The sequence below is a fragment of the Eptatretus burgeri genome, chromosome 4 (genome assembly GCF_056783735.1).
Source record: "Eptatretus burgeri isolate ZD-2024b chromosome 4, Ebu_testis_v1, whole genome shotgun sequence".
Classification (NCBI taxonomy): domain Eukaryota; kingdom Metazoa; phylum Chordata; class Myxini; order Myxiniformes; family Myxinidae; genus Eptatretus; species Eptatretus burgeri.
In genome coordinates this window covers 99,172,057-99,196,729 of record NC_140964.1, presented here as the reverse complement: position 1 = coordinate 99,196,729, position 24,673 = coordinate 99,172,057, and the positions used below count along the sequence as shown (strand labels likewise).

Here is a 24,673-nt window from a genome sequence, read left to right as displayed (position 1 = left end):
AGTTTCGGCAGGGGCTGCTTGCAGCCTATGTTGATCTCTGTAAAGCGTTCGATTCAGTGAATCGGGATGTCCTCTGGAGGATTCTTGGTCTTCGTGGGATGCCACCAAAACTGATCGATCTGATGTCTGAACTCTACTCTGGTACTGAGAGTGCTGTGAAGTGTGGTGGTACCATCTCTGACTTATTTCCAGTTGTTACTGGAGTTCGTCAGGGGTGTGTACTTGCCCCCACACTTTTCAGCACTTGTATGGACTGGATTTTTGGGAGGATGTCGGAGAGATCAAGTTGCGGTGCATCGTTTGGCAATGTCAAGATCTCGGACCTTGATTTTGCAGATGATGCAGTCATCTTTGCGGAGACTTTAGACATCCTCTTGGGGGCCCTCGAGGTGCTGAATGAGGAGTCGGAGCCGTTGGGATTACGGATTTCTTGGGTCAAAACAAAGATCCAGGCTTTCGGTGACATCTTGGATGCTGCTGTCCTGTCTGTGTCTGTTTGTGGTGAGGATGTTGAGGTCGTGGATAGATTCACTTACCTTGGCAGTGATATTCATGTCTCCGCAGGTTGTGAGCCGGAGGTCAATAGACGTCTGGGTCGGGCCTGGGGAGTCATGGATTCACTGGATCATGGGGTGTGGCGCTGCCGGTACCTGTGCGGGAGGACGAAAGTCCGAGTCTTCAGGTCCTTGGTACTTCCAGTCTTGCTCTATGGGTGCGAGACTTGGACTTTGACCAAGGATCTGAGACGGAGACTTAATTCCTTTGGTACCAGGTCTCTTCGGAGAATCCTTGGCTATCGCTGGTCGGATTTTGTGTCCAACGAGCGGTTGCTGAGAGAGACTCGGATGAGATTTGTTACCTGCATAGTCCGTGAGCGTCAGCTGCGGCTGTATGGACATGTGGCTCGTTTTCCTGACGCTGATCCTGCTCACCAGATTCTCTCAGCGAGGGAGTCTCATGAGTGGAGGAGGCCAGTGGGCCGACCACGTGCCTCATGGTTGCAGCAGGTTGACCATCATCTCAAGGAGATGGGGATGGGCCTGGCATCTGCCTGGGGGATGGCCAGACGGAGGCCCCTGGAGTACCGGCGGAAAGTGGACGCAGCGACGCGCTGTTCTGGCACATGCTCCCATACCTGACCTGACCTAGCCACTTCAACCAGCAGGGTTGTGGGCACATTTGTGAATAAAGAGATGACGTCAAAAGACACCACAGATGCGTGTAATTGAATTGCGCTGTGTCTTATTCGTTCTGCAAATTCGGAGCTGCTACACAATCTTCGGTCGGTTTGTTCCACGAGGTATTATATTTAGTATGTTCACCATGAACATGGACAACCCATCGATGCATGACACTATGATCCCTAATAGGACTTCTTTATGAATTTTTGGAAAACCATATACTCTGGGAGCGACGCCGTTGCGGCTATTTAGTTGCTGAGAGTTCGCGCTCGACAATTTTCCTGTTCTATTTATCCTTGTGAGCAACGCGTTTAATGTGCATTCTTCCTTCTTGGTTGGATCCTTCGTTATACATTCATAGGTGTTCGTGCCATTCAATAACATTTGCATTTTGTCCTTGTATGTTGAGTGGTCCAATACCACTGTCGCACGGCCTTTGTCTGAGACCACTACAATATCATCCATCCTGCGCAGTTTTTGTGAGACTCTTTGTCGTGACGAAGTGGGTGGAGCAAGAATGCTGTCATTCAAATGTCAAAGAACAAATCATTAAAAAATGTGGCTTACATCACTCCTCCTCGCGGGACCTCATATATATATATATATATATATATATATACATATATATATATATATATATGTATATACATATATATATATATATATATATATATATATATATATATATGTATATACATATATACATATATATATATATATATATATATATATGTATATACATATATACATATGTATATACATATATACATATATATATATATATATATGTATATATATGTATATACATATATACATATATATATATATATATGTATATATATGTATATACATATATACATATATATATATATATATATATATATATATATATATATGTATATACATATATATACATATATACATATATATATATATATATATGTATATACATATATATACATATATATATATATATATATATATATATATATATATATATATATATATATATACATATATATATATATACGTATATACATATATACATATATATATATATATATATATATATACATACATATATACATATATATATATATATATATATGTATATATGTATATACGTATATATATATATATGTATATATGTATATACATATATATATATATATATATATATATATATATATATGTATATATATGTATATACATATATATATACACACACAAACATATACAGGGTGTCCCCCAAAAAAATGTACTCGCTCTTTAAATGATAATAAATGCGTTGTTTATCGACTTAGAAACAATAATAATAATAATAAAATGACCGTTTTTACAGCCATTTTTCCCTGCTGTGCAGGGGTTAGGCTTTTTCTTGAGGCAATGTTTTATGGCCGGATGCCCTTCCTGACGCCAACCCTGGTCGCCTCTTACGACACACAGGGATATGGTATACCTATTCTAACCGGGGCATACACCGGGACCAGTACACTGGTACTCACTTCGCCGACCTCAGATGGATGACAGGCTGAGTCAACCCCCTGGTGTTAATTCAGCAGCCAACGGGGCTTGAACTCAGGACCCTGGGATCCCAAGCCGCCACCCTAACCACTAAGCCAACACCAGGCTTCGACTTAGAAACAAGATTAATGGTTAAATGTACAAATGCATGTTTACAAATGTTCAAACTGACGACCATCACGTTCCAAACACAGCTGATAACGCGGTCCAATGGATTCAACAGAGTAACGAATCATTTCATTTGGAACTGCAAGACATTGTCTTTCAATTTCCTGTTTCAGTTTATCGACTGTTGCTGGTTTTGAGCCGTAAACCTTATCTTTGAGATATCCCCATAAAAAGAAGTCCATTGGAGTGAGGTCTGGGGAACGCGTAGGGAATTCAACACTACCTCTTCGCCCAATCCATCTATTCGGAAAAGTTGCTTCGAGATAGGCCCTTACATCACGGTGGTAGTGGGGAGGTGCTCCATCTTGCTGAAAGTAAATCTCTTCGTCATCAAATATCTCTTCAACACGTGGACTGATGGATTCCTGCAGCAAGTTTAAGTAAACATCCACAGTGACAGTTTGGTCAAAAAAGAATTGCCCAAGGATGCCAACGGCTGATATCCCACACCACACAGTAACCCCTGGTAAGTTTAAATGGTGTTCCATAGTAACATGCGGCTTTTCAGGAGCCCAGTTGGTGCAATTGTGTCAGTTAATTGAGCCATTTAACTTGAAGCTGGCCTCATCGCTCCAAACAATTTTGGATGGAAAAGCTGCATCTTCTTCGCATTTGCCCATTTACCACTCACAAAATTCAGCTCTCTGGTCAGGATCGTCTTCATTTAGAGCATGGATTAATTTTGGAAGGCAACTTTTCCAATTAATTCGCTTCAAAATGCGATGGGCGCTTGATTTTGGGATTCCTGTCTCACGAGCCATTTGTCGTACAGATTTCCGTGGGGATCGGTGGAGGGTTTCCAGCAATTGATTTTTCCTTTGCAGGGGGTGGTTGATGACCGTGGTCTTCCTGAACGCTCCTTATGGATGTCAAGCACAGTTCCATCTGTTTCAAACTTATCTCGGATGCGAGCAATGGTGTGTCGCGTTGGTGGATCTTTGTGAAAATGTCTTCGAAATTGTCTTTGCACTTCCATGATGTTTTCGTGCTTCCAGTAGCACTTTATGATAATTTTTCTTTCTTCAAAACCTAGTCGTACTTCTGCCATTATTATGGTCAATTTGATCTGAAAATGAATGAAAAATTCAATGAGTTATGAGGAGCCAAAATGTGAGTACATTTTTTTGGGACATTATATATATATATATATATATATATATATATATATATATATATATATATATATATATATATATATATATATATATATATATATATATATATATATATATATATATATATTGAGGATTCAGCGGTGGCGGGATTCGCACCCGACTCTTGATAGCCAAACGTTACAGATTCGGCGCCACCATCACCACCGCCGCCTCCGGGGTTTATAACGCCGGCGAGTTCGGCACAGGCCTCGGGTCACGCGTCTTCATTCGCGATACCAACGTACCCCTGGACCTTACCAGTTGGGGAAATAGACCCCAGTTACAGACTGGTTTCGTCAGATGCCGAGCGTTTTCTGCCAGTCTGTAACGATTTTGCTTTTATCTACCAATCGAACGGATCGTTCCTCGGCGCGACACAAATTAATCCAAAGCGGCAACTTCATACGAATCAGCCAAATTTATTGGGGAACATCGGGGAACAGAACAAAAGCAAAATATTCACGACAATGTTTTAATTAATCTATAACCCGTTCTTAACTAGGGAACTACGGATTACGGGTTTCGAAGGGGTCCTGAGAGATAAGCCTGAAACGATATGCAGACAAGACATAGACAGCATGCAGACAAGACAGAGTACTTGGTGATGTTTCATGGACGAGAAGAAAGTGCCAAAAGCACGAATGTTGCTCGTAACAAGCCGATGTCCACGGATTCGCGCCCCAAGCTCGAGCACACCGCGTGGCAAAATGGCGCTCGTCTTCCTTTGTCGCACCGTACGCGGCCTCCGCGCGCTCTGACCCCGCGTAAGGTCGACGGCACAAGACCATCAGTCGACGATGGGTTTCAGCTGGTTTCTCACAAGGTCCAGCATACAAGTCCAGGCGTGGCCTGTTCACCAGACAAGGCCAAATCGAGGTGCCAGGCTCCGGCAGGCTGGGTCCATGGGATTCCAAGACGTCGTCGAGCCGTGAGGTGAGTAGGGACAGTCAGAGGCTCCGTTGTTTCTCTCTTGCCTTCCCGGCGCACGCTCGCCTTGAGGACCGACTGCTCATCCAGCAGATCGCGCCTCGACACCCGTCGTTTTTCTCTTGCCTTCACGGCGCACGTTCGCCTCGACGCCCGACTGCTCAACTCCGTCCTCTCAGTTCTTTCCACCTCGTCTTTTTCGGGGCGCGCCCCTTTACGAAGCCGACAAACTCCTCCCCTTTGTTTCACTTGCTCTTTTTGGCCACTCCCCCTCTCAGCGCTGGGCGGAGTCTCACCCGGAGAGAGGAAGGAAGAAGAAGGATCTCGATCCACCACCACTGCACAAACAAATAACAGCCTGTGACACCTCCCGACACACATGTAACGTCCATTTTACCGAACAGCCTAGCTTAACATGCATTTAATGGGGGATCTGGTCTCATCCTATATTTAGTAGCCCACTAAGGGCCATTTCTGCAACAATATATATATATATATATATATATATATCCATACATATATACATGTATATGTATATATTGTGATGGTTGTGGAAATTCGCAAACCACCATTCAGGTTCCGTAGGTGAGATATCTCTTTAGGTACATGTGTAGTTAGCCCAAACCCGTTGTATAGAGGGAATTTATGTGATCCATCCGGGCTGTGACGCTTTGAGTTAGCCATTTTTTCTGTTCTATCTTTTATTTCAAACAAACAGCATCTCAACAACCATGCCATCCCCACCACAGCGCCAACCACGCCACCTCCACCATCAACGTCACCACATCTTCGCCACTCGCCATTTAGTAGGCCCTGTGCAGTTACGATCTGCGGGAACAAACAAAAACCAACAACTATGCTCGGGGGTTTTCCCGCCTGTTTTTCCCGTCGAGGTTCTCCGCGCTCGGTGTGGAGGAGGGGCGATGCAGGGGTAAAAGGTGAGAAAAGGTGGGGGCCTCTTTTTGGGGGAATAATTCCCTGGCTCTGCGCCAAGACTGACTCCCTCGGCCCGCGCACGGCGCGGGGTGGAGGGAAAGCGAGAGGTCACGCCCCCCTTAGAGAGGCTTCTCCAAGAAGCTCGAAGAGAGGCGGGGCCGAAAACGGGGCGGAGCGAAGGGCGGAGCACCGCGCTACAAAAGGTGGACAGGACGGACCTTGAGTGGTTGTTGGAATCGTTGGTCGGGGGGTGGTTGGTCAAGAGTTGGTTGGTCGAGAGTTGGAGTGAGTGGTTGGTCGAGGGTTGGTCGTCTTCTGGTTCGAGTCGCGAGCTTGTTGTTCCTGCCTTGCTTCGTTGACCCGTGCGCGAGTGCGGAAAACAGCGCCGAACAAACCCCGTCTGTTTCCCCAAGGCCCCGTCCGTGCCGTCGAGCGGACCACACGAGTGACACGCGGCACGAGTTCGCGGAGCACGCCGGAGGGGCTCGGAGTTGCGGTCGCAGAAGGAGGACTCGACGCGATCAGGGAAGTCGCACTTCCATTTTCTTTTGGGGTTTGGTGTAAATGTCTGTGGGTGGCGCCGTCCATCAAGTAGTATTGTTTTAAGTGTTGCTGTGTGTTCGCGTAGTCGGTCGTAGCTCTGCATTGTTGTTTTCAATTGCTTTATGTGCATTCTGATTCTGTTTGACTATACGGGTGCTTTGTGCCCGTGTCTGTGTGAAAAAAGTGCTTGCATGTTGAATTGTTCCCCGTTTCGCTGCGTCCTTTCCTTTGTTTGAATCTCCATCTTGCTTCGTAACGGGTTCGTCGTGGGCTTAATACGCCCGATAATTAATCGGAACCGTCGAGGTCGACGATAACACCGCTCGGTTATCCTGATAGTATGGAACGGACGCTTAAGCGGCCCGTGTCCGGAGTCGACCTGCGGCGAGGTGCGATCGCCCGGTCTACCATCCGCGTGGGTACTTAGGTCGGTCGAGTTTGGCAAACAACCCTATCCCACGCGGGTGGCCGATTGGCATGATCGTGGTGAGGCCGAAAGGCCCACCCGTGACTAGCTCCCGGCGTTAGTCCGAGAGGGTCACGACAGAATTGTCTGTCGGGTGGGCGACGTGCCGCCGCGATTCGAGTCACATGGCCGATCGCACGCCGGCGGGCACGAATTCCCGACTATATATATATATATATATATATATATATATATATATATATATATATATATATATATATATATATATATATATATAATATATATATAAATATATATATATATATATATATATATATATATATATATATATATATATATATATATATATATATATATATATATATATATATATATATTTGCGGTTTTCGGAACCGCATGCATCCAACATAAAGTGGTCCCAAGACAGTTATTCCATTCATACATGTGTGGATTGTCCTTTACCTTTTGTCTGGCGGGACAACAGGGGCGTGCGTTGCAAAGATCTCATAGCTCAATTTGCTTGCATCATTTGTTCTTCATTTCATTCCCAACTTCATTTCTGATTATTCCTGAGGTAAATATGAGCCACCTGTGCCCTTCGCTGTGAGATGTATCCTCAGCAAAGGACAATCAGGCATTACGCTGGACAGCCCTACGTAGAAAGCACACTCAATACGACGCCCACACTGCACGGAACATGAACCGAGGAGACGGAAGAAACAGAACCTTAGAAAGGGCGCTCAAACACCACATGAGCATCGACAGCACAGAGCTCCCATCCTCAAGCGATCCCTCAATCAAGGCCGATAATAGTAAAACGACAACCACGCCTCGTTGGGCGGGATGCGAGTGTGCAAGGCGCAAGTGGTGGGTTCCTTTCAACCTATTTCTGGACTAGCTGTATCGGCATTCTTATTTCTTCCCTTCATTTCTCCATCTGACGTGTGTGTGTGTATATATATATATATATATCCTTTTCATTCGAAACCTCCATATAATTATTATATTCGAGCGTTCTCCTCAATATCTAACACATATCGGTGTTGGCCCAGTGCACACGATCGCAGAATCGGGCGAATTCTCGCGCTAACCACGTGCTAACTCACATGATGCAGACTCCACCCCCTCACCTGGTCCTGCCTACCACTCCGTCCACTCGCTCTGAATCCACCCTTCCAACTCAAGCCACTCCTTCACACCCATGGTCTCGACACGAGCTGCCCAAAGCAAGAGACGACGCACCAGCTGTCAGGGGGGTTGCACACTATGGAGCATTCCCCCCAAACGTATTGGTGATGCGTTCAGGCAATCAATGATACAAAGGTACTGAGAGACAGTAGCCTCAACTCCTCTCCTGTCTTGCTGCAATTCCTTTTCATCAGGTTTTCTGTGTCTGTGCATGTGTGTGCGTCCTGGCGCCTGTCTATATAAGTAAGCCTGCAGAAGATTATTATTATTATTATTTTCGGGTTAGGTCTGCTCTGCGTCCACTTTCATAAGTTGCTTGTTTAGGCCTCGGTCACATTTGCCACGGCGGCCGTGGGGTCTCCAAAATCTGCGGCCACTAGCAATTCTACGGCGGCCGCAGTATTTCCACGGTCACACAATGTAGCAGTCACATATGTTGTTATTTTTTCGGGTAGCCGCACAGAGTGTTTATAAATTGTGGAGACCGAAAATGTGGGGGTGCCATACGGCCTTTGATTTGATGTCGCACGGTGACCTTAGGGCGTCCCTGCGGCGGCAATATAATTTTCAAGGCAGACGCAAGGATACCTCAAATACCTCAAGGTGCCCGCAAGGCAACCGCAGGGGGGCCTAAGGCGAACGTGCGGCCAGACGGACGGTAACGAATGGATATATATATATATATATATATATATATATATATATATATATATATATATATATATATATATATATATATATATACATACATATACCAGTCCTTTTTTTTACTGAAATAAAAATATACCAGTATATACAACTGAATATAATATAATATTTATATTATACCGTGGTCCCCCAGAATCCGAACGGCCAAGCTGTTTGAACAAATTGGAATCAGAACAATTTTTTCGAGAAAGTTTGGCCCTAAAAACCCAATACAATTTAAAAAAACCGAACAAAACGTGGTGTTCATGTTTGTTCACGTGTCTCCCCCACCTGTCAACCCGCATCTTCGCGCTTTGTTCATTCAGTTCGTCGGTGGAAGTACTCAGTCACATTTGCTCTACGGCGAGGATAAGGCGGCCGTACGCCCTCTGAATTGAGAGAAACGTGCGGCGGCCGCAGAGAAACCGAGGTGGCCTCAGGGTGGCCCTACGCCGTTTGGCTATATTTTACAGGCCGTAGGGGCGCCATGGAATTATAACTGCGGAGTTATAACTTTTTTTCATTTCTACGCTCGCCGTAGCAATTCGACAAAGCCAAGCTATGACGTAGATGTGTTCCACGTCGAATGTACGTAGGGCGTACGGTGGGCTTGTGTTTTCCGTGCGGCTGCCATAAGCTCTTCTTAATGAAAAATGAATTTTCCCAACCCCCAAAAAATTACGGCACCCCCACGTTTTCGGTCTCCACAATTTATAAACACGCCGTACGGCTACCAGAAAAATAAAAACGTGTGACTGCTAAATTGTGTGACCGTGGAAATACTGCGGCCGCTTTATAATTGCTGGTGCCCGTACATTTTGTAGACCCTCCAGGCGCGGAGCCAAATGTGACTTAGGCCTTACCTCGTGTTTTCACCTTCATTTTTTTTAATCATCTTGTGTTTTAATTGTTAACAAAAAAGCAATCCGATCACGTGGTGTGACGGACTGTCGGGCAAGGATTGAATTTCACAGCAAAACCGGTAGTAATTTTTAATATCCATGATTACCTCAGCCCAATGCGTTTGATGAAAGTGATTGTGGTTCTGGGGGCATCATGTTTTATGAGGTGTCCTGGGGGCAGCGCTCTCGCAGAGTGCACGAGCGATCGGAACCCAGGCCAGAGCTTGAGCCTGTGTGGGCCTTTGGATGTGGTGATCGTACCAGTTTACATACAATACACCGCTACCGAAGGTCATTTACTCATCCTATTTCACCTTAAACATGGGGAATTTCAGTTTAAAGTGTCTTGAAAGTGGATTTTCTTTGGGTCCACGAACGGATCAATTCACTTTCCATTATTTCTTATTGGGAAAATATTTTTTGAATCCGAACTTTTTGCAATCCGAACAGCCTCCTGGAACGAATTAAATTCGGATTCTGGGGGCACCACTGCGTATAGGCAAACAACTATACTCCGATCTCTAGCGTGAGCGCAGACTGCCACGGAGACCGTACGTAGGTGCACGGCGGGCGTAGAGGAACCGTGCGTCGACCTTGTGTTGCCCACAGGTAGTCACACAGACCGCAAGGCCACCGTACGGCAACCGTGTAAATAGTGCGGCCACCATAATTTTTCGGGGGTTGGGAAAATTCATTTTTCATTGAGAAGAGCTTACGGCAGCTGCACGGCAAACTGAAGCCTACCACACGCCCTATGTACGGTCGACGTGGAACACATCTACGTCATAGCTTGGCTTGTCTAATTGCTACGGCGAGCATAGAAATGAAAAAAAGCTATAACTCCACGATTTCATTCCACCGCGACCCTACGGCCTGTAAAATATAGCCAAACGGCGTAGGGCATCCCTGAGGCTACCTCAGTTTCTCTGCGGCCGCCGCACGTTTCTGTCAGTTCAGAGGGCGTATGGCCGCCTTATCCTCGCCGTAGAGCAAATGTGACTGAGGCCTTATTGCCGCACCACACCTTTCTTCCATATCTTTGCTTGCAGACCCCAATAAATCTATTGATGGTACCACATACCTTTCCTCGCCCATTGTTAATAAATTATTATGAGACATGTTCCCTGCTCGTTTTTGTCTTTTCCTTCATTGGTCTAGCATGGTCCGAATCCTAGATTAGCCGGGACTTTAGTCCCAACAATCCGTTCCTCTTAGCCGGCACGTCCTTGGCAGTGTCGCTCGGTTGCATCTGATCCGGTAAAGTGATCTGGTTCAGACAAGGGCGTGTTCCCCGATAATTAAATCACGTGGTTATTTTTAGGTAACCGGATTAACTAGACGGAGGACCCTAAGTCACGCGGTTGAGTTATTGGTGTCCATGGTCGGTTAAGCGACCCGCCGCGTCACGGAATTATCCGTGTGCGACGGCTTACAATTCCAGGGAGTCTGGTGGGAGCAGAGATAGCTTCCCCCCCTAGTAGTCTTCTCACCCAACCCCCGGCCCACAACAATATTTACTCACAGCAAGAACATTCATGAAAGCCTTCCCTCCATAAATTCCCTGTAACTACAAGATGGTTACATATCTGGAAGAAACCAGAAATTTCTCAAACTCTCGTGATCTTTCCACACAGTTTAAAGTCTACGGTAACTAGAATATATCGCAACTATCCGACATGTTGAAGGTCTACAAGAGCTCCTCGTTGCTGTTGTTGGGGTCGATTTTTTAATCGTGCACCCATTGGTCAGAAAGCTGCCGTATCACCACATTGGTTGTTTGACTCCACCCACCATGGCACCCAGACAAAATATGGCCACAATCTTGGTTTTGTGGTGGGCCTAACACATTAGGCATGTAGACCTCTGCTGTTTATACACTCTCCGGGTTTGTTCATCAGACTTCCGTTGGCCTTGTTTGGGTTGAGTGTTCATTACGATAATCACCCCAAAAATCTAATCATATGAAGATGAATAGCAAGATTTAAGCAAGCCCACCAACACGCACGGTGATCAAGCGTTACATTACGTAAATTACTAAAAAATAAAAAGTGTTGCACAGTTTTTGAAAGGCCCCATATTGGGAGTGATCATGTGACGAATCAGCTCCTTTTGATATAACCGTGGTGGAGGTTGACATGGATAAAAGGTGTCGAGTTAATCTTTGAAAAACGCAGTAAATGCGTGTTTCCCAATCGCGCTGTTCATCTTTAAAGAGTGCTTTTAATGTGTTTCCCAATCGGCCCGTTACCGGATTTAGTCACAGGTTGTGACCACAATGCGGTCATTCTTGGGTCATTCTTAAGCTACGACTTCAAAGCAGGAAGCATATTGCAAATGTTAAAAATTTGGTGTGCATTCCTTTCTCACTCACATGTACTCACCTTAGCGTAAAGGGCATTACATCAAACCGGGATGTGATTTCACTGATAAAGATACGTGAAGCCCTCATCTTGAGGAGGTAGAGTTTATCAGGGTTCCTTTTGTACACTGTTGTTCTCTGTCCAGTCTCTTTTGCCTGGACATAAAATAATAAAAAAGAATAATAAATGAACAATGATTTGTTGAAGCAGGTAACCAAATTTTAAGTTGCACACAAGCACCACCAAACACAAGGAGTACAGGTAGAGAAATACAGCTTACCTTCCCATCTCCAGTGCTCACCAGTACATCAACAGCATATACTTCATGCACTTCAAAAGAGGCTTTTTCATGGTCTTTCCTGGAAAAAATGGCACCAAGATTCTATTTTTTAGCTGTAATGCATTACCTTCATAAAACAATGACTAAAAAAACATTTCGTTCAAGAAGTGGAACCTGTGGTGCAGGGAGGAACGCCCACAATTAAAGGTTCAAAAAGAGCTCATGCCAGAAACGTTGTTCTGCTTTTTTTTCTGCTTTGCTGCTTTCTTTCAAAACAAATTCGCTTTTTGTTTTAATCACATTTTTTTCTGCCTTCGTAATATTATCAGTCAAAAATTTGGTCCCAGTTCACAAAGTGTTTGATGGAAGACGATTGGGTAATTTAAGGGAAAATTCAATGTTTTCACAATGCCCAGACCGATTAAGTAAAATGAACAATATTCTTTAACTGTAGTTTTCAATATTATTCACAAAAGAACCATTCAACCAAATGTTACCATTTATGGTGTTGAAATTGAATATACATTTTTTTTTAATTCTCAAAATTCCCTTCCCCATCATTATATTTGTATATCTTATGTCAAACCCTTTTCTTGGTTTTTGCTCGGCAAGCCTAACGTGCGACAGATAATTACAAGGATAAGATTAATGGTCAGCCTGTCTCCTGTCTCAATAAATATTGTTACGGCTGTGGAAATTCGCAATACACCATAAAGGGTCCTGAGATCAGTTATGACGCTAAGTTCATGTGTAGTTAGTCCACACCTGTTGTTTAGAGGGAATATGTGTGATTCATCGAGGCTGCGACGCTTTGAGTTAGCCATTTTTCTTTTTCTATCGTTATTTTGGACCATTAAGTCGCCAACAAGTCAAACACCACCACCTTTGCCTCTTTACCTCCACAACTCTATCCCGCAAACATCGCTTCACCGCCATACCCAAACGACGCCCGCCAACAACCAAACCACCACAGCAAACAGCCCACCACCTTCGCCTTTCTCCTTCCACAACCATCAACCACACCACCAGTCAACAACGAACGTCATGCTGTCCAGGGCCCGTTCGGTAATTGTTGCCGAACGCGTCAAGCCACGAGTGCACATGGTTCCTTTCGGGAGAGGAAAACGGATCAGGAAGGCTTCACGCCCCTTTTCTTCCATCCAATGACTGAGCATCGGGCGGCATGGCCCCGCCTCCGAACCCGCTGTGAATGCGTTCCTTTTAAGGAGAGGAAAACGGATCAGGAGAGGCTCACGCCCCTTTTTCTCCGTCCAATGGGCGAGCGTCGGGCGGTGTGGCCCCGCCTCCAAGCGCGTTTTGATCCGCGAATCTGCATACGAGCTCCTCCCCCGGTCTATAAAGACGCAAGAACAACGCAGCTCATGTGTGGAGAAAGGAGTGGAGAAAGGGGTACAGAAAGGGGTGCAGAAAGGGGTGCAGAAAGGGGTGCAGAAAGGGGTGCAGAAAGGGGTGCAGAAAGGGGTGCAGAAAGTGGCGCTGGTCGGAAGTCATGGGGTCTGAGGCATGTGTTTGCGGGGATCGGACGGCGAAGGGGACGGAGCTCGGAGGTGAGGTCGAGGGACGAGTCGTGGCGTGAAGCAGGGACGCGGAAGAGGGCTCAGGGGCGAGAGTTCGCCGGAGTCGGGGCGGTCCCGAGACCCCTCTAGCGGGACGGAGCGTCCGCCATTCCCCTCTCCCGACCCCGAGCATCAACAATTCCCCCCCATCCACGCTGAGATAGCGCCGGTAACCCCGTCCATTCCCCAACCCAACCGTGGTGCCGACCAACACGTGCCTGCGCAACGCACGCCTGGAGGAGCTCAACGACCATACCAGGCATACCAGGGGCACGGAGTCAAGCGCCTTACGCGGACATTGCGGCTAGCCCGCCATTGCGCCACAAGGGCTTGGGTAAGACCCCTTCGGTCTCGTGGACCTGGCCGATCACCCAGGTCCCACGTCTGCCTCCTTGCCTGTGAGGGTGGCTTGTGTTTTCTTTGCTTTTGGTGTAAATGTATGTGTGTGGCGCCAGTCTATTAAGTAAACCAGTATAAGTGCTTGTACATTGCTTTATTCGGTCGTAACTCTGCGTATTGTTCTTGCTTTGACTGTTATATGTGCATTACTGTATGGCTGTGAATACGTGCTTGTCTGAGTGTGAATAAAAGTGCTTGTCAAATTGTTTCACGTTTCGTTGCGTCCTTTCCTTCGGTTGAAAGTTCCATCTTGCATCACGTAAGGGATTGGTAGTGGGTGTAGACACCCAATAAATAATCTGAACCGTCGAGGTCGACGATAGCTCTGCTCGGTTATCCCTGCAGTATGGAACGAGCTGCTTAAGCGGTTCGTGTCCGGACTCGACCTGCGACGTGGTACAACTCCTCGGTACGCTACCCGTGCGGGTACTTAGGTATATCGACATTCGGCGATTCACCCTACTTCGCGCGGTTAGAATGCAGACTGGGTTGTGGTGAGGTTAAACCCCCACCCGTGGCTAGCTCCTTGGCGGTAGTTCCAAGAGGGTCATGACTGAATTGTCCGTTCCGGTGGGCGACGCGTCGCAATTATAGTTACGTGGCCGATCGCACGCCGGACGGGCCAAAATTCGTAACACTGGTGTCAGGAGTGGGATTCAAATCCACCCCGTCTCCAACTAAATTCACGGGAATCGGAACAGCGGTGTGCGAAGCAAACCCCCCCCCCCCCATTCTCGCCAAATTACGAGCAAGCCAAATCAATTTCTTCCGAGAAATAAGATGGAGTTTCAAGGCGAGCGGGTGCCGGGGGTAGAAATGAATATGTGTAGTAATGTAGAATCCAAGGCCCAGGATGAAATCCCCGAGCAGGAAATCCTTGTGGTGCAGGAAGAACTCCCCCAACCAAACCCAGAGCCCGAAATGGGTGCGGCAGCGGCAGCGGCCGCGGTGTATGACACCTCCCCTCCCCCTCTCCGCCAAAACCCCCCGATCCTGGCCGAATCGGCTCAGCCGAGTGCACCTGACATGGCCCATCTATGTGCCATGCTGGCAGGATTAAACAACAAGATGGACGCGAATAAGCAACAAATGCAAAATGAAATGAAGGCGAATTTAAAAGAAAACGCAAAAGAAATGAAAGAGATGCGGGGTGAGATGCAGCACGTGGGGCGATGCCTGCAGGCGGGCATAATGGCGGCGCCACGTGCTGGAGCGAACGAGCTGGGAGGGAGTGCAACGGTTGTCAGGCCCGCAATGAAGGCGGGTGAGGGCAAATTAATTCGGGAGACGCGTTGGGCGAGGGTAGTGACAGAGAAAGCAAGAGCGACGGTGACACAGACGGAAAAACTAAATGGGGTGACTGCGACGTGTGAGACGAGACACGAGGTGACGACGGAAAAAATAAAATAAATAACAGAGACACAGGAGGTAGAAACGGTAGAGGAGAGACTACACGATGAAGATGGGGTTAAAGACGAGCACACACACACAGAGTTAGTGGAAGACATTGAGGGGGAGCTCGGGGAACGTCTCAGGACCCGGTGCAAGCAGCTGGATAGCCTCCTTCGGGAACGGAGGGAGACGCTATGGGTCACGACCAGGTGGGTCCGGTCGAGCTTCGCGGAGTTGAGGGGGCGAGTGCTGCGGACGGGTGCATGAAGAGCTTGGGGGGTATAGAGGCCCCGGAACCCCTTGTGGTAACAGAGACCACGCGAATCCCCAGTGTGATTGTCCCGGTGTGTGTGGTGAAAGGTGTGAGTGCGCCCCCGGGTGTGGATGAGACCCTGTGTATGGATGAGACCCCGGGTATGAGTGACACCCCGTGTGGGAGTGAAACCCCGCGTGTGAGTGGTGTGGTGGCAAGTGTGCCGAAGTGCGTGCCTCCCAGCACGCCGTGTGTGGATGGAACACACACAGACACAGACACAGACAGAGAGAGAGAGAGAGAGAGAGAGAGAGAGAGAGAGAGAGAGAGAGAGAGAGAGAGAGAGAGAGAGAGAGAGATATATATATATATATATATATATATATATATATATATATATATATATATATATATATATATATATATATATATATATATATATATATATGACGGTGGGCATGAGCGAACATGCAGCCGCGTCTCCCGGTGTGAATGTAATGGAATGGAGTGTGAGCGTCATAACACGCAGGTGTGCGTGGGTCGAATGGAGACGACGACAGTGACAGAGGGACAAGGGCCGAGTAGCGGCCGTAGTTGCAATGGGGACCGCGCCGGGTTTGCACGGCGGCGAGCGCGAGGTCCGTGCTGTGGTATGCACGAGGCCGCCACATGCGCGCTTGTGCGAGTGAAACCCGGTCCATAAACGCCAGCAGTGGATGTTGCCGATCCCGCGGACGGACAAAGGTTAGGCTGGGATAGACGAATTTGGACCGGACGGGTTCTCCACGCGAGTTTGTGTTAAGCTCCAATGGGCAGAGCACATGTGTTCGCGTGGGGAACCCCTCGAAACGCGGGGCTTGTTTTTTTAATGCGCAGAGTGGTGTCATGACTGCGTGTATGGTTGGAATGCGGCAGGAGGGTGAATCCCTGCCGGATGGTGCCGTCCAAGAGGGACGAAGGACGCGAACAGCTGCCATGACGTCACGCCAAAGGTGCGCGGCTGTGAATTGCCATGCTGGTGCTGCGCAATTAAAAAGAAAAAGTAAGCCTCGCTTCGGGTGAACAGGATTCCCAGGCAAAGGGTGGAAGACCCCCTTGCCTGGGCACAGGATGGAACTAGTTAGGGGGAAGGGTTAGCTAAGCTCGACCGGTTTCATGGGGCAGGGGTAAGTCCTCATGGGGCCCGTGGAATGGATTAGTTAGAGGGATTGTAGTTGAGATTCAGGATGGGAGATGGGAAATGACATTATTGGAGGACAGAGACAGACTGTGGATGTGTAGAGGCGACGTAGCTTAGCTAATTAGTGTTAAAAGGATGTGCTACTAGTGTAAGGGACGACATGCGAGCACTAGGTAGTTTGGGGAAGTAGTGAGCAAGATGGCAGTAATCAGCGGTGTGTGTTGAAGAGTAGCGAGGTGGAGACAGGTTGAGTGAGTGAGGCCAGCGGGTCTGTGTGTATGGTAGTCCATGAGGCCGACCACTTTGTCGGTACCAAATTAGTGCCCGGTTGTGTTTGGTATCATTGGAAAGCTTATGACCTCTATGTTGTGGAAATGCATGATAGCAAGCAAAACAGAGTAGCTGAAGCATTTATTTAGCCAAATTCAAAATGACCGACGCTGAATTCCTGTTGTTTTTCAATATTTGAGAAATTTTAATCAACATGGCAGAATATGCATATGGAGCTGCATATTTCATTACTATGATGTTATATACACTACTTGAAATAAAAGTAAATAGAAACTCTTTCAAAATGTAAAATCCAACATTCCGCAAATACAAAAAGTGTCATAACTTTGGAAATAGTCCACATAAAGGAGTGATTTTGTTATATATATATATATATATATATATATATATATATATATATATATATATATATATATATATATATATATATATATATATATATATATATATATATATATATATATATATATATATATATATATATGTATATATATATATATATATATATATATATATATATATATATATATATATATATATATATATATATATATATATATATATATATATATAGTCCATTAAAACCATACTTGATGTAATCAAATCCTTCCTTGTCATGCAGCAAAACAAGTGGAATACATCAAAATGAAAAAGCAATATTAGTGTCTTGTGTTATGTTTAAGAATATTTAGTATAGGTGTTAGTATTCAGTGGCTGATCCATCTCTTGATGAAATTTGATACTCAATAGGCCTACCAGGACTCGGCCATCACTTGTCTGGTAATCTATACAGGGAATTCCTTACAGTTTGGAGTACAAGCGATTATTCACTCCATCGTTTTGAGTTGTGGCCTTATCCCTGAACATTTCAAAAATATTGTACTGGTGGTAGATAGAAATAGATTATGTGTTTTTCTAACATATCTAATCATATTATAGCATATATTCAAAATCGTTCATTCCTTAGTCTGTGTGTAGGCTTGAAATGCAAAAATCTGTACTGTTGCAATGCACTTTTTTGCTTCATGTAATTATTCGAGACTGCACTCATGCAATAAGTTGCGGTTGTTTTCATTATAACAAATGATTGTCGTTGCTTTATTTCAGGTATCCCAATCAAGCATAAAGAAAAATAGCCATGCAATCCTCCAACAGTGGTGAAGGGCCCTCACAGACCGCTTTTCAAACAGATTCGCCCCCAAGCAAAAGATCTAAACCTTTTTGTGTTATCCATTATCCAGAGGAAGATTCCCAAGCTCCGCTCACTTCACCAAAAGAAGTTTCATCATGGCAGACATTGCTAAATGCTGCATGTGTACGTCAGCCTGCCCATTGCTGGAGAAAGCTCAAAATCTATCAGGACAGGTGCCTGACATAGTTTACCATAGACAGTGTCGGTCACGCTTTACATTGAAAAGCGACCTTCAGCTCTTAGAAAAACATCGAGAAAGGCGTGATGATGGTGAAACCACAGTATTTGGTAGCAGTAAACATCTTCCCAGGTCAAAGCCTTCAACAGCAAGGGTTTACGAAACAAAATGCATATTCTGTGAAAGAGAAAAGTATAAAAAAAACATCACGAACAAGAGAATCAATTGTACAGTGCACAGAGCTGCGATGCGATAAGAGAATACGGGAGTGCACAATGCAAAAGAGCGACCCGAAGATCTTAGCAGTTGCGTCAAGAGACTTATTTGCCGCTGAGGCACATTACCACCACTCCTGTTACCGCATGTACACTAATAAAGGCAGTGAAACTGCAACAACTGATGTGTCTCCTGATGCCGAAGAAGACTGCCTGTACAACGAGGCTGAAAGACATGCGAACGAATCGCTCTACACATTTATCCGTGATGATTTATTCACGAATCCTCGTGTGTTAAAGATGATTGATCTCACAGCAATCGTCGTTGAGCTGATGTCAAACACAGGGATTACCATGACCAAATAATCCACCAAGAAGCATATTCGACGAAATATTGAAAAGGATTTTGCAGATACTTTACATTTCTGTAAAGATGATAAAGGGAAAACACTCGTATTCCCTCACGCTCTCACAATCTACAAACTTGTGAAAGAAAACCAGAAGCTCAAGGACAAGATAGAAACCCTTACAGCAGTAACATCTGGTGATTCTTCTGTCGTTATCAAAGCTGGCCAAATAATTCGATCTTCCATAAAAGAGATCTGCCAGGATCAAGAGTGGCCTTTCACGCCCGCTTTGGTGAACTGGAGTGGCTTCCGATTACCAGAACTTCTGCAAATCTTCATAACGTGTGTCCTTTCAGGTGAACCAAGCTATCACAGTGCCTCGCAGAAAATTCAACTGTTAGTGGATTCATATGGCCAAGATCTGGTCCACAGTGTCACCTGTGGTCGTGTGAAACCACCGAAGCACATCTTACTATCAAATGCAGTGAAAACACTGACAGGAAACTTGGAAATCATCCAGATAATGAACAAACTAGGGCATGGAGTTTCATATACTGTTCTCGAGGAAAACGACACTGCCTTGAGCCTTCAGAAAATAGCCTCATCCTCAGATGATTCTGTCCCACTTCCTGATTGTGTTAACCCCTACATATATTCCGCTCTCGTTTGGGACAATATAGATTTCCTCCAGGAAACTGCAACAGGAGCAGGAACAAGCCACAGGGTCAATGTCATCATTGTCCAACAAAAGGTGTATGGTCCTAAGCTGGAATCGGCACGACCTGAAATAGAAAAGAAAAAGCAACGTTCCATCAAATATGAAGAACAACAGCTTCCAATTTATAACACTAGGAAAAGAGAAGGACCTGGAAGCAAAACAGTTGCTGAAGAATACCACGCTCTTCCTCAAAAAATCCATCCACAGAAAGGACTTGATCTGGATTCTTCTATGGCAAATGCACCTGGAAAATCAAGTTATTCCAGGATGGACAGGAATCAACATCATTATGAGACAGGACCAGGCAGTTCATCAGCACAACATAGGCTATCTTAACCCAATCAATTTTCCAGCAACCAGCATGGCGACAGCAGCTGAGATTTTGAACAGGTCAATGAAGGTAAAAGAAAGCCTACATCTTCAAGAGGTTGTACTGGTATTCGACCAGGCCCTTTATTCCAAAGTGGCAGAAGTTCTGTGGAAACACAGATGTCAATATCCCGGAGTAATTCTTCGCCTCGGCTCTTTCCATATGGTCTGCAACTTTCTGGGAATACTTGGAAAACGTTTTGAGGATGCAGGCCTGCGTGACCTTTGCATTGAGGCAGGAATAGTGGCAGAGGGGTCTGTAACGAGTGTCATGGCAGGCAGACAGTAGAAGGTCTCTCCGAACGCACAAATACATATATGAGGCCCTTTTCAGATTGCTATGGGCAGGATTTCTGCTATGGCTGAAGGAACAACAACCTACACAGATGAACCAGATCGATCAGTTATTGGAATTACTGAGTGATCTTCTGGACACTTCTCGTCAAAGTTCCAAATATGAAGAGACGCTGAACCATGAATTGTTCTTGCAGATGCTGGAACACTTTGAGAAATATTGTGAACATCTACGGCACACCAATGGACCTCTTTCAGTGTTATGGATGTCATACTTTGACATGGTTGGGGGAGTATTGCTGGCCCTAATTCGCTCTTCCAGAGAAGGTGATTGGAATTTGCACATGGCTGCGGTTCGTGGCATGATTGTCTGGTGCTTCGCCTATGACCGACAGAATTATGCCCGGTACCTTCCAGTATACTACGCTGAAATGTCCCAGCTCAGAAATGACCATCCAGAAGCGCTTCAACACTTCCTTGAAGGAAAGTTTTCTGTCCAACTCGGAGAAAAGAACCCCTTTGCTAAGATACCCTTGGACTAGACAATTGAAGAGACAGCCAATCGTGACACAAAAGTTGCGGGAGGAGTGCGCAAGTATAGTCTCAAACCTGGTGCAGTGAGTCTGTTCTTCCTGACAGCAGAATACCGGTCAGCCTTCTTGCGTCATCTCCGAGACGTGTTAGTCACAAGCAAATCTGATCATGGATATGTAGAGTTACAGAACAGCAGACTTAAAAATGATGAACTGGCTGTCAATGCTGTTGTTGAAACCCTGCAAAACTGGGTTAATCCCTTTGAAGAAAATCAACAACAACTAGTCAGTCTGTCTACAGCTGCTGCTGCAACAAGGCAGATTGCCACACAGTTGCTAGAAGCAGAAAAGCGTGGTGAGGCAGCTTATCAGAGCTTTAAGTCTGAAAGACTCGAATCAAGTCCACCAGTCGTGAAATTTCATGATCCATTGCCTAAGCTGAGGCTCAAGAGCTTTTCAGATATGACCAAGAAGCAGAAGAGTTTCTCCAAATGGAAAATAAATGATTCTGAAAGCAGACCGAAAGTTGTTTGGGCAAATGGTACTCATTGCACAAACAAGAAAGAACCTGGATAGGAAAGATGTCCTGGTACATCCCCTCGGTCCGCTGCCATGGTCTCTAGCCTGTGAAGATGGGAATATCAGGAAGACAAACAAAGCTGTGTTGGCCAGAGCATTACAAAAAGATGCACAAGCAGAGAACATTCCCACACCATCAGCCATGATCATTGATGGCATGGCTTTGGTTCAAAAGATGAAGGGGGACCAGAAAACATTTGGAGACATTGCAAACACCTTGCTTCTTTCTGCAATTAGAGAAGGTGCACACAGTACTAGGATTGACATCGTGTTTGATGTGTATCAACTACACAGCATAAAACACCACGAAAGAGCGAGACGAAGCAAGAATCCAGGCATACAGTTCAAGAATATAACTTCCCAACAAATTGTCCGTCAGTGGAGAAGTTACCTGCAGAGTAGTGACAATAAGACTGAACTCATTGAATTTCTGTTTCAGGAATGGCAACAACTACATTGAAGGTGATTATTGGAGTCAAAGCATGTTTGTAACCTGAAAGGAGAAGTGCATCAAAATTACTGACTCAGCAGTTGAAGTTGTACCGGAGCTTTGCTGCCAGCAAGAAGAAGCAGACACGAGGGTACTGCTTCATGGAAAACACGCAAGTGACACCGGAAGTGCAGCTGTAATCTTTGTGGCGGACGACACAGATGTCTTCCTTTTGAGCATGGCGTTCTGCACACAAATTACTGCTCCTCTTTATCAGAAATGTGGGACTAAAACTCGCACACATTACATAGACATCACAGCTGTTGTCAACCTGAATGGATCTGATGTCTGAGGCAGTTATTGGATTGCACGCTTTCACTGGTTGCGACTCAGTCAGTGCCTTCGCAGGTTGTGGGAAAATGAAAGCATTCAAACTGGTCAAAGCAAATCAGAATTTCCAGTCTCTTTAAGGAGCCTGGCCAACAGTGGAGTCTTTCATCTTCTCTTCAAGCTCGATTGGAACGTTTTGTTTGTGCCATTTATGATGCTACATCTGGAGATGCTTCAATCAACGAGTTTCGGTACAAACTATTTTGTGCAAAGAAAGGTGAGAAAGAGCCCTACCAGTTACCGCCATGTGTAGATTGCCTTGGAAAACATGCAAGGCGAGCAAATTATCAAACCGCAATTTGGAGACAGAGTTTTATGAACGATCCCAAGATGCCCAATCCTGCAGGCTATGGCTGGAAATTCGTTGGCGATGGTGATGACAGACACCGCCGTAGACTGGATGGATGGTGCACCGGCCCCCGGTGCTGTACTTGAGATGCTGTCCTGCAAATGTCGGAAGTCCTGTCGAGTTCCTCAATGTCCCTGTGCTGCAAATGGATTGAAGTGTTCTGACATTTGTAGTTTGAGCCCATGTGAAAACCAACCAATGAACGACGGTACAGACAGCGAAATGGAGTTGAGCAGCGAAGACGATTATGAAACTGAAGACTATTAGTTCAAATATTCCAAGATTGTGTACTTTCATTATTGTGTTTGAATAACAATCATAACGTGTTTGGCTTATAACATGCCTTATATTTTATTTCTGTGTTGCTGTTACAGCTGTGACATTTGAAATCTGGACCAAATGATCAACTTGATGTCGAAAGCACATAATTACATATTTTCGATAATAGAATTTGTTTCCTCTACATGTAAGGTGTCATTTATTGACAAGGTTCAAATTATATTAAGATATATTCAAGGTACTGTTATCAGAGTGCCTGAGTTGAAGTTTCTAATGTCGTTCTACATGTTGGAAGACACATTTTTTCTAAGTGAAGAAAAACATTTGTTTTCGCATCAAGGGGTCCGCAGTATTTCATGTCAGGTGTCTGTGAGTGTTTTTATTTTCTTCTTATGTTTATATGACTATAAACTGTACTCCATGAGCTTTCTTTTGATACATAGATTATACACATTAAAGTACATTAACAGTATAAAATGCTCCCAACTCAAATCCATGGTGTATAAAAATTATCGAAAATCTTCGATTTTGTGCAAGAGGGGGTCGCGTATAAACAGTGCCATTACACGATATAAGCTACCGATATTTCCTTGCTATCAAGTGATTTTGATACCCCAGGGGACCCATCTTTACAAAAAAAAACAAAAAAAAACGACTCGAACAGGGCACTTTGTTTGGTACCAATGACCAAAATTTTGGGCTCGGCCTCATGGACTATGGAGCGAATGTGGAATGCATGGTGCGATGAGTGATTGGGGGGAGGAGTGATTCCCGCCCAAGGGAAACCGGGGTCAGTGTAGAGTGAGTTAGCTGGGTAAGACAAATTGGAAAATGGATGTTGTTTTGCTGTTGGTGGGAGTGTAGGCTCGAAACCCGTTTGGAGAGGTGCAGGAGCCCTGTTGACTGGCTGGGAGCGTGGCTACGAACGGTGAGTATCGCTGAGTGGGTACCCCAGGCACCAGGCTAGTCGGCCGTGGTAGGCCAAGGGCCCATGGGGGGCCGGGATAGCATAGGGGGCCCGGGGCGCCATTGGCCGCGTGGGCAGGTGTCGTGGGCACGGGTGACCCTCGGAAAGGGGCCCGGGAAGCCAGCCTGCCACGTGAGCGTTTCAGGGGAGTCGCCACGGAGGGCACTCCCCGGTGTTTAGGGAGCTGGTAGGCTCGGAGGCAGTGTAGTGCCCGGGGGTGCCATCGTTGGGGAATTGGCAGAGGGTAGTGCCTGCCAAGGGAGCCACACGTCCCAGCCACGAAACCGTGTGAGGGCATGGGCGGAAATTTGGGGGGCAAGGCCCAAAATTGTGAGGACACCAACACAGGCGACGGGAATCCTGGTTGTTAGAACCAATAGTTTAAGCGAGAGGTGCTTGTTGAAAGCCATGGGGTAGTTCAAAAGTTAAATGGATAGGGTAGATAGGAAGTGTACCCTCCGCAC

At 45.6% G+C, this 24,673-nt stretch overlaps 1 protein-coding gene across 1 annotated transcript in view; it reads right to left on the bottom strand.

The window, feature by feature from the left end:
* Window positions 1-24,673, bottom strand: part of PA2G4 (proliferation-associated 2G4) — a 108,664-nt gene that overhangs the window by 16,758 nt on the left and 67,233 nt on the right. Inside the window, exons 8-9 of the mRNA XM_085879410.1 lie at window positions 12,278-12,356; window positions 12,019-12,152 (exon numbers count right to left, since the gene is read on the bottom strand). Of these exons, the coding sequence (XP_085735536.1) occupies window positions 12,019-12,152; window positions 12,278-12,356 (213 nt within the window). The remainder of the gene's footprint in view (window positions 1-12,018; window positions 12,153-12,277; window positions 12,357-24,673) is intronic.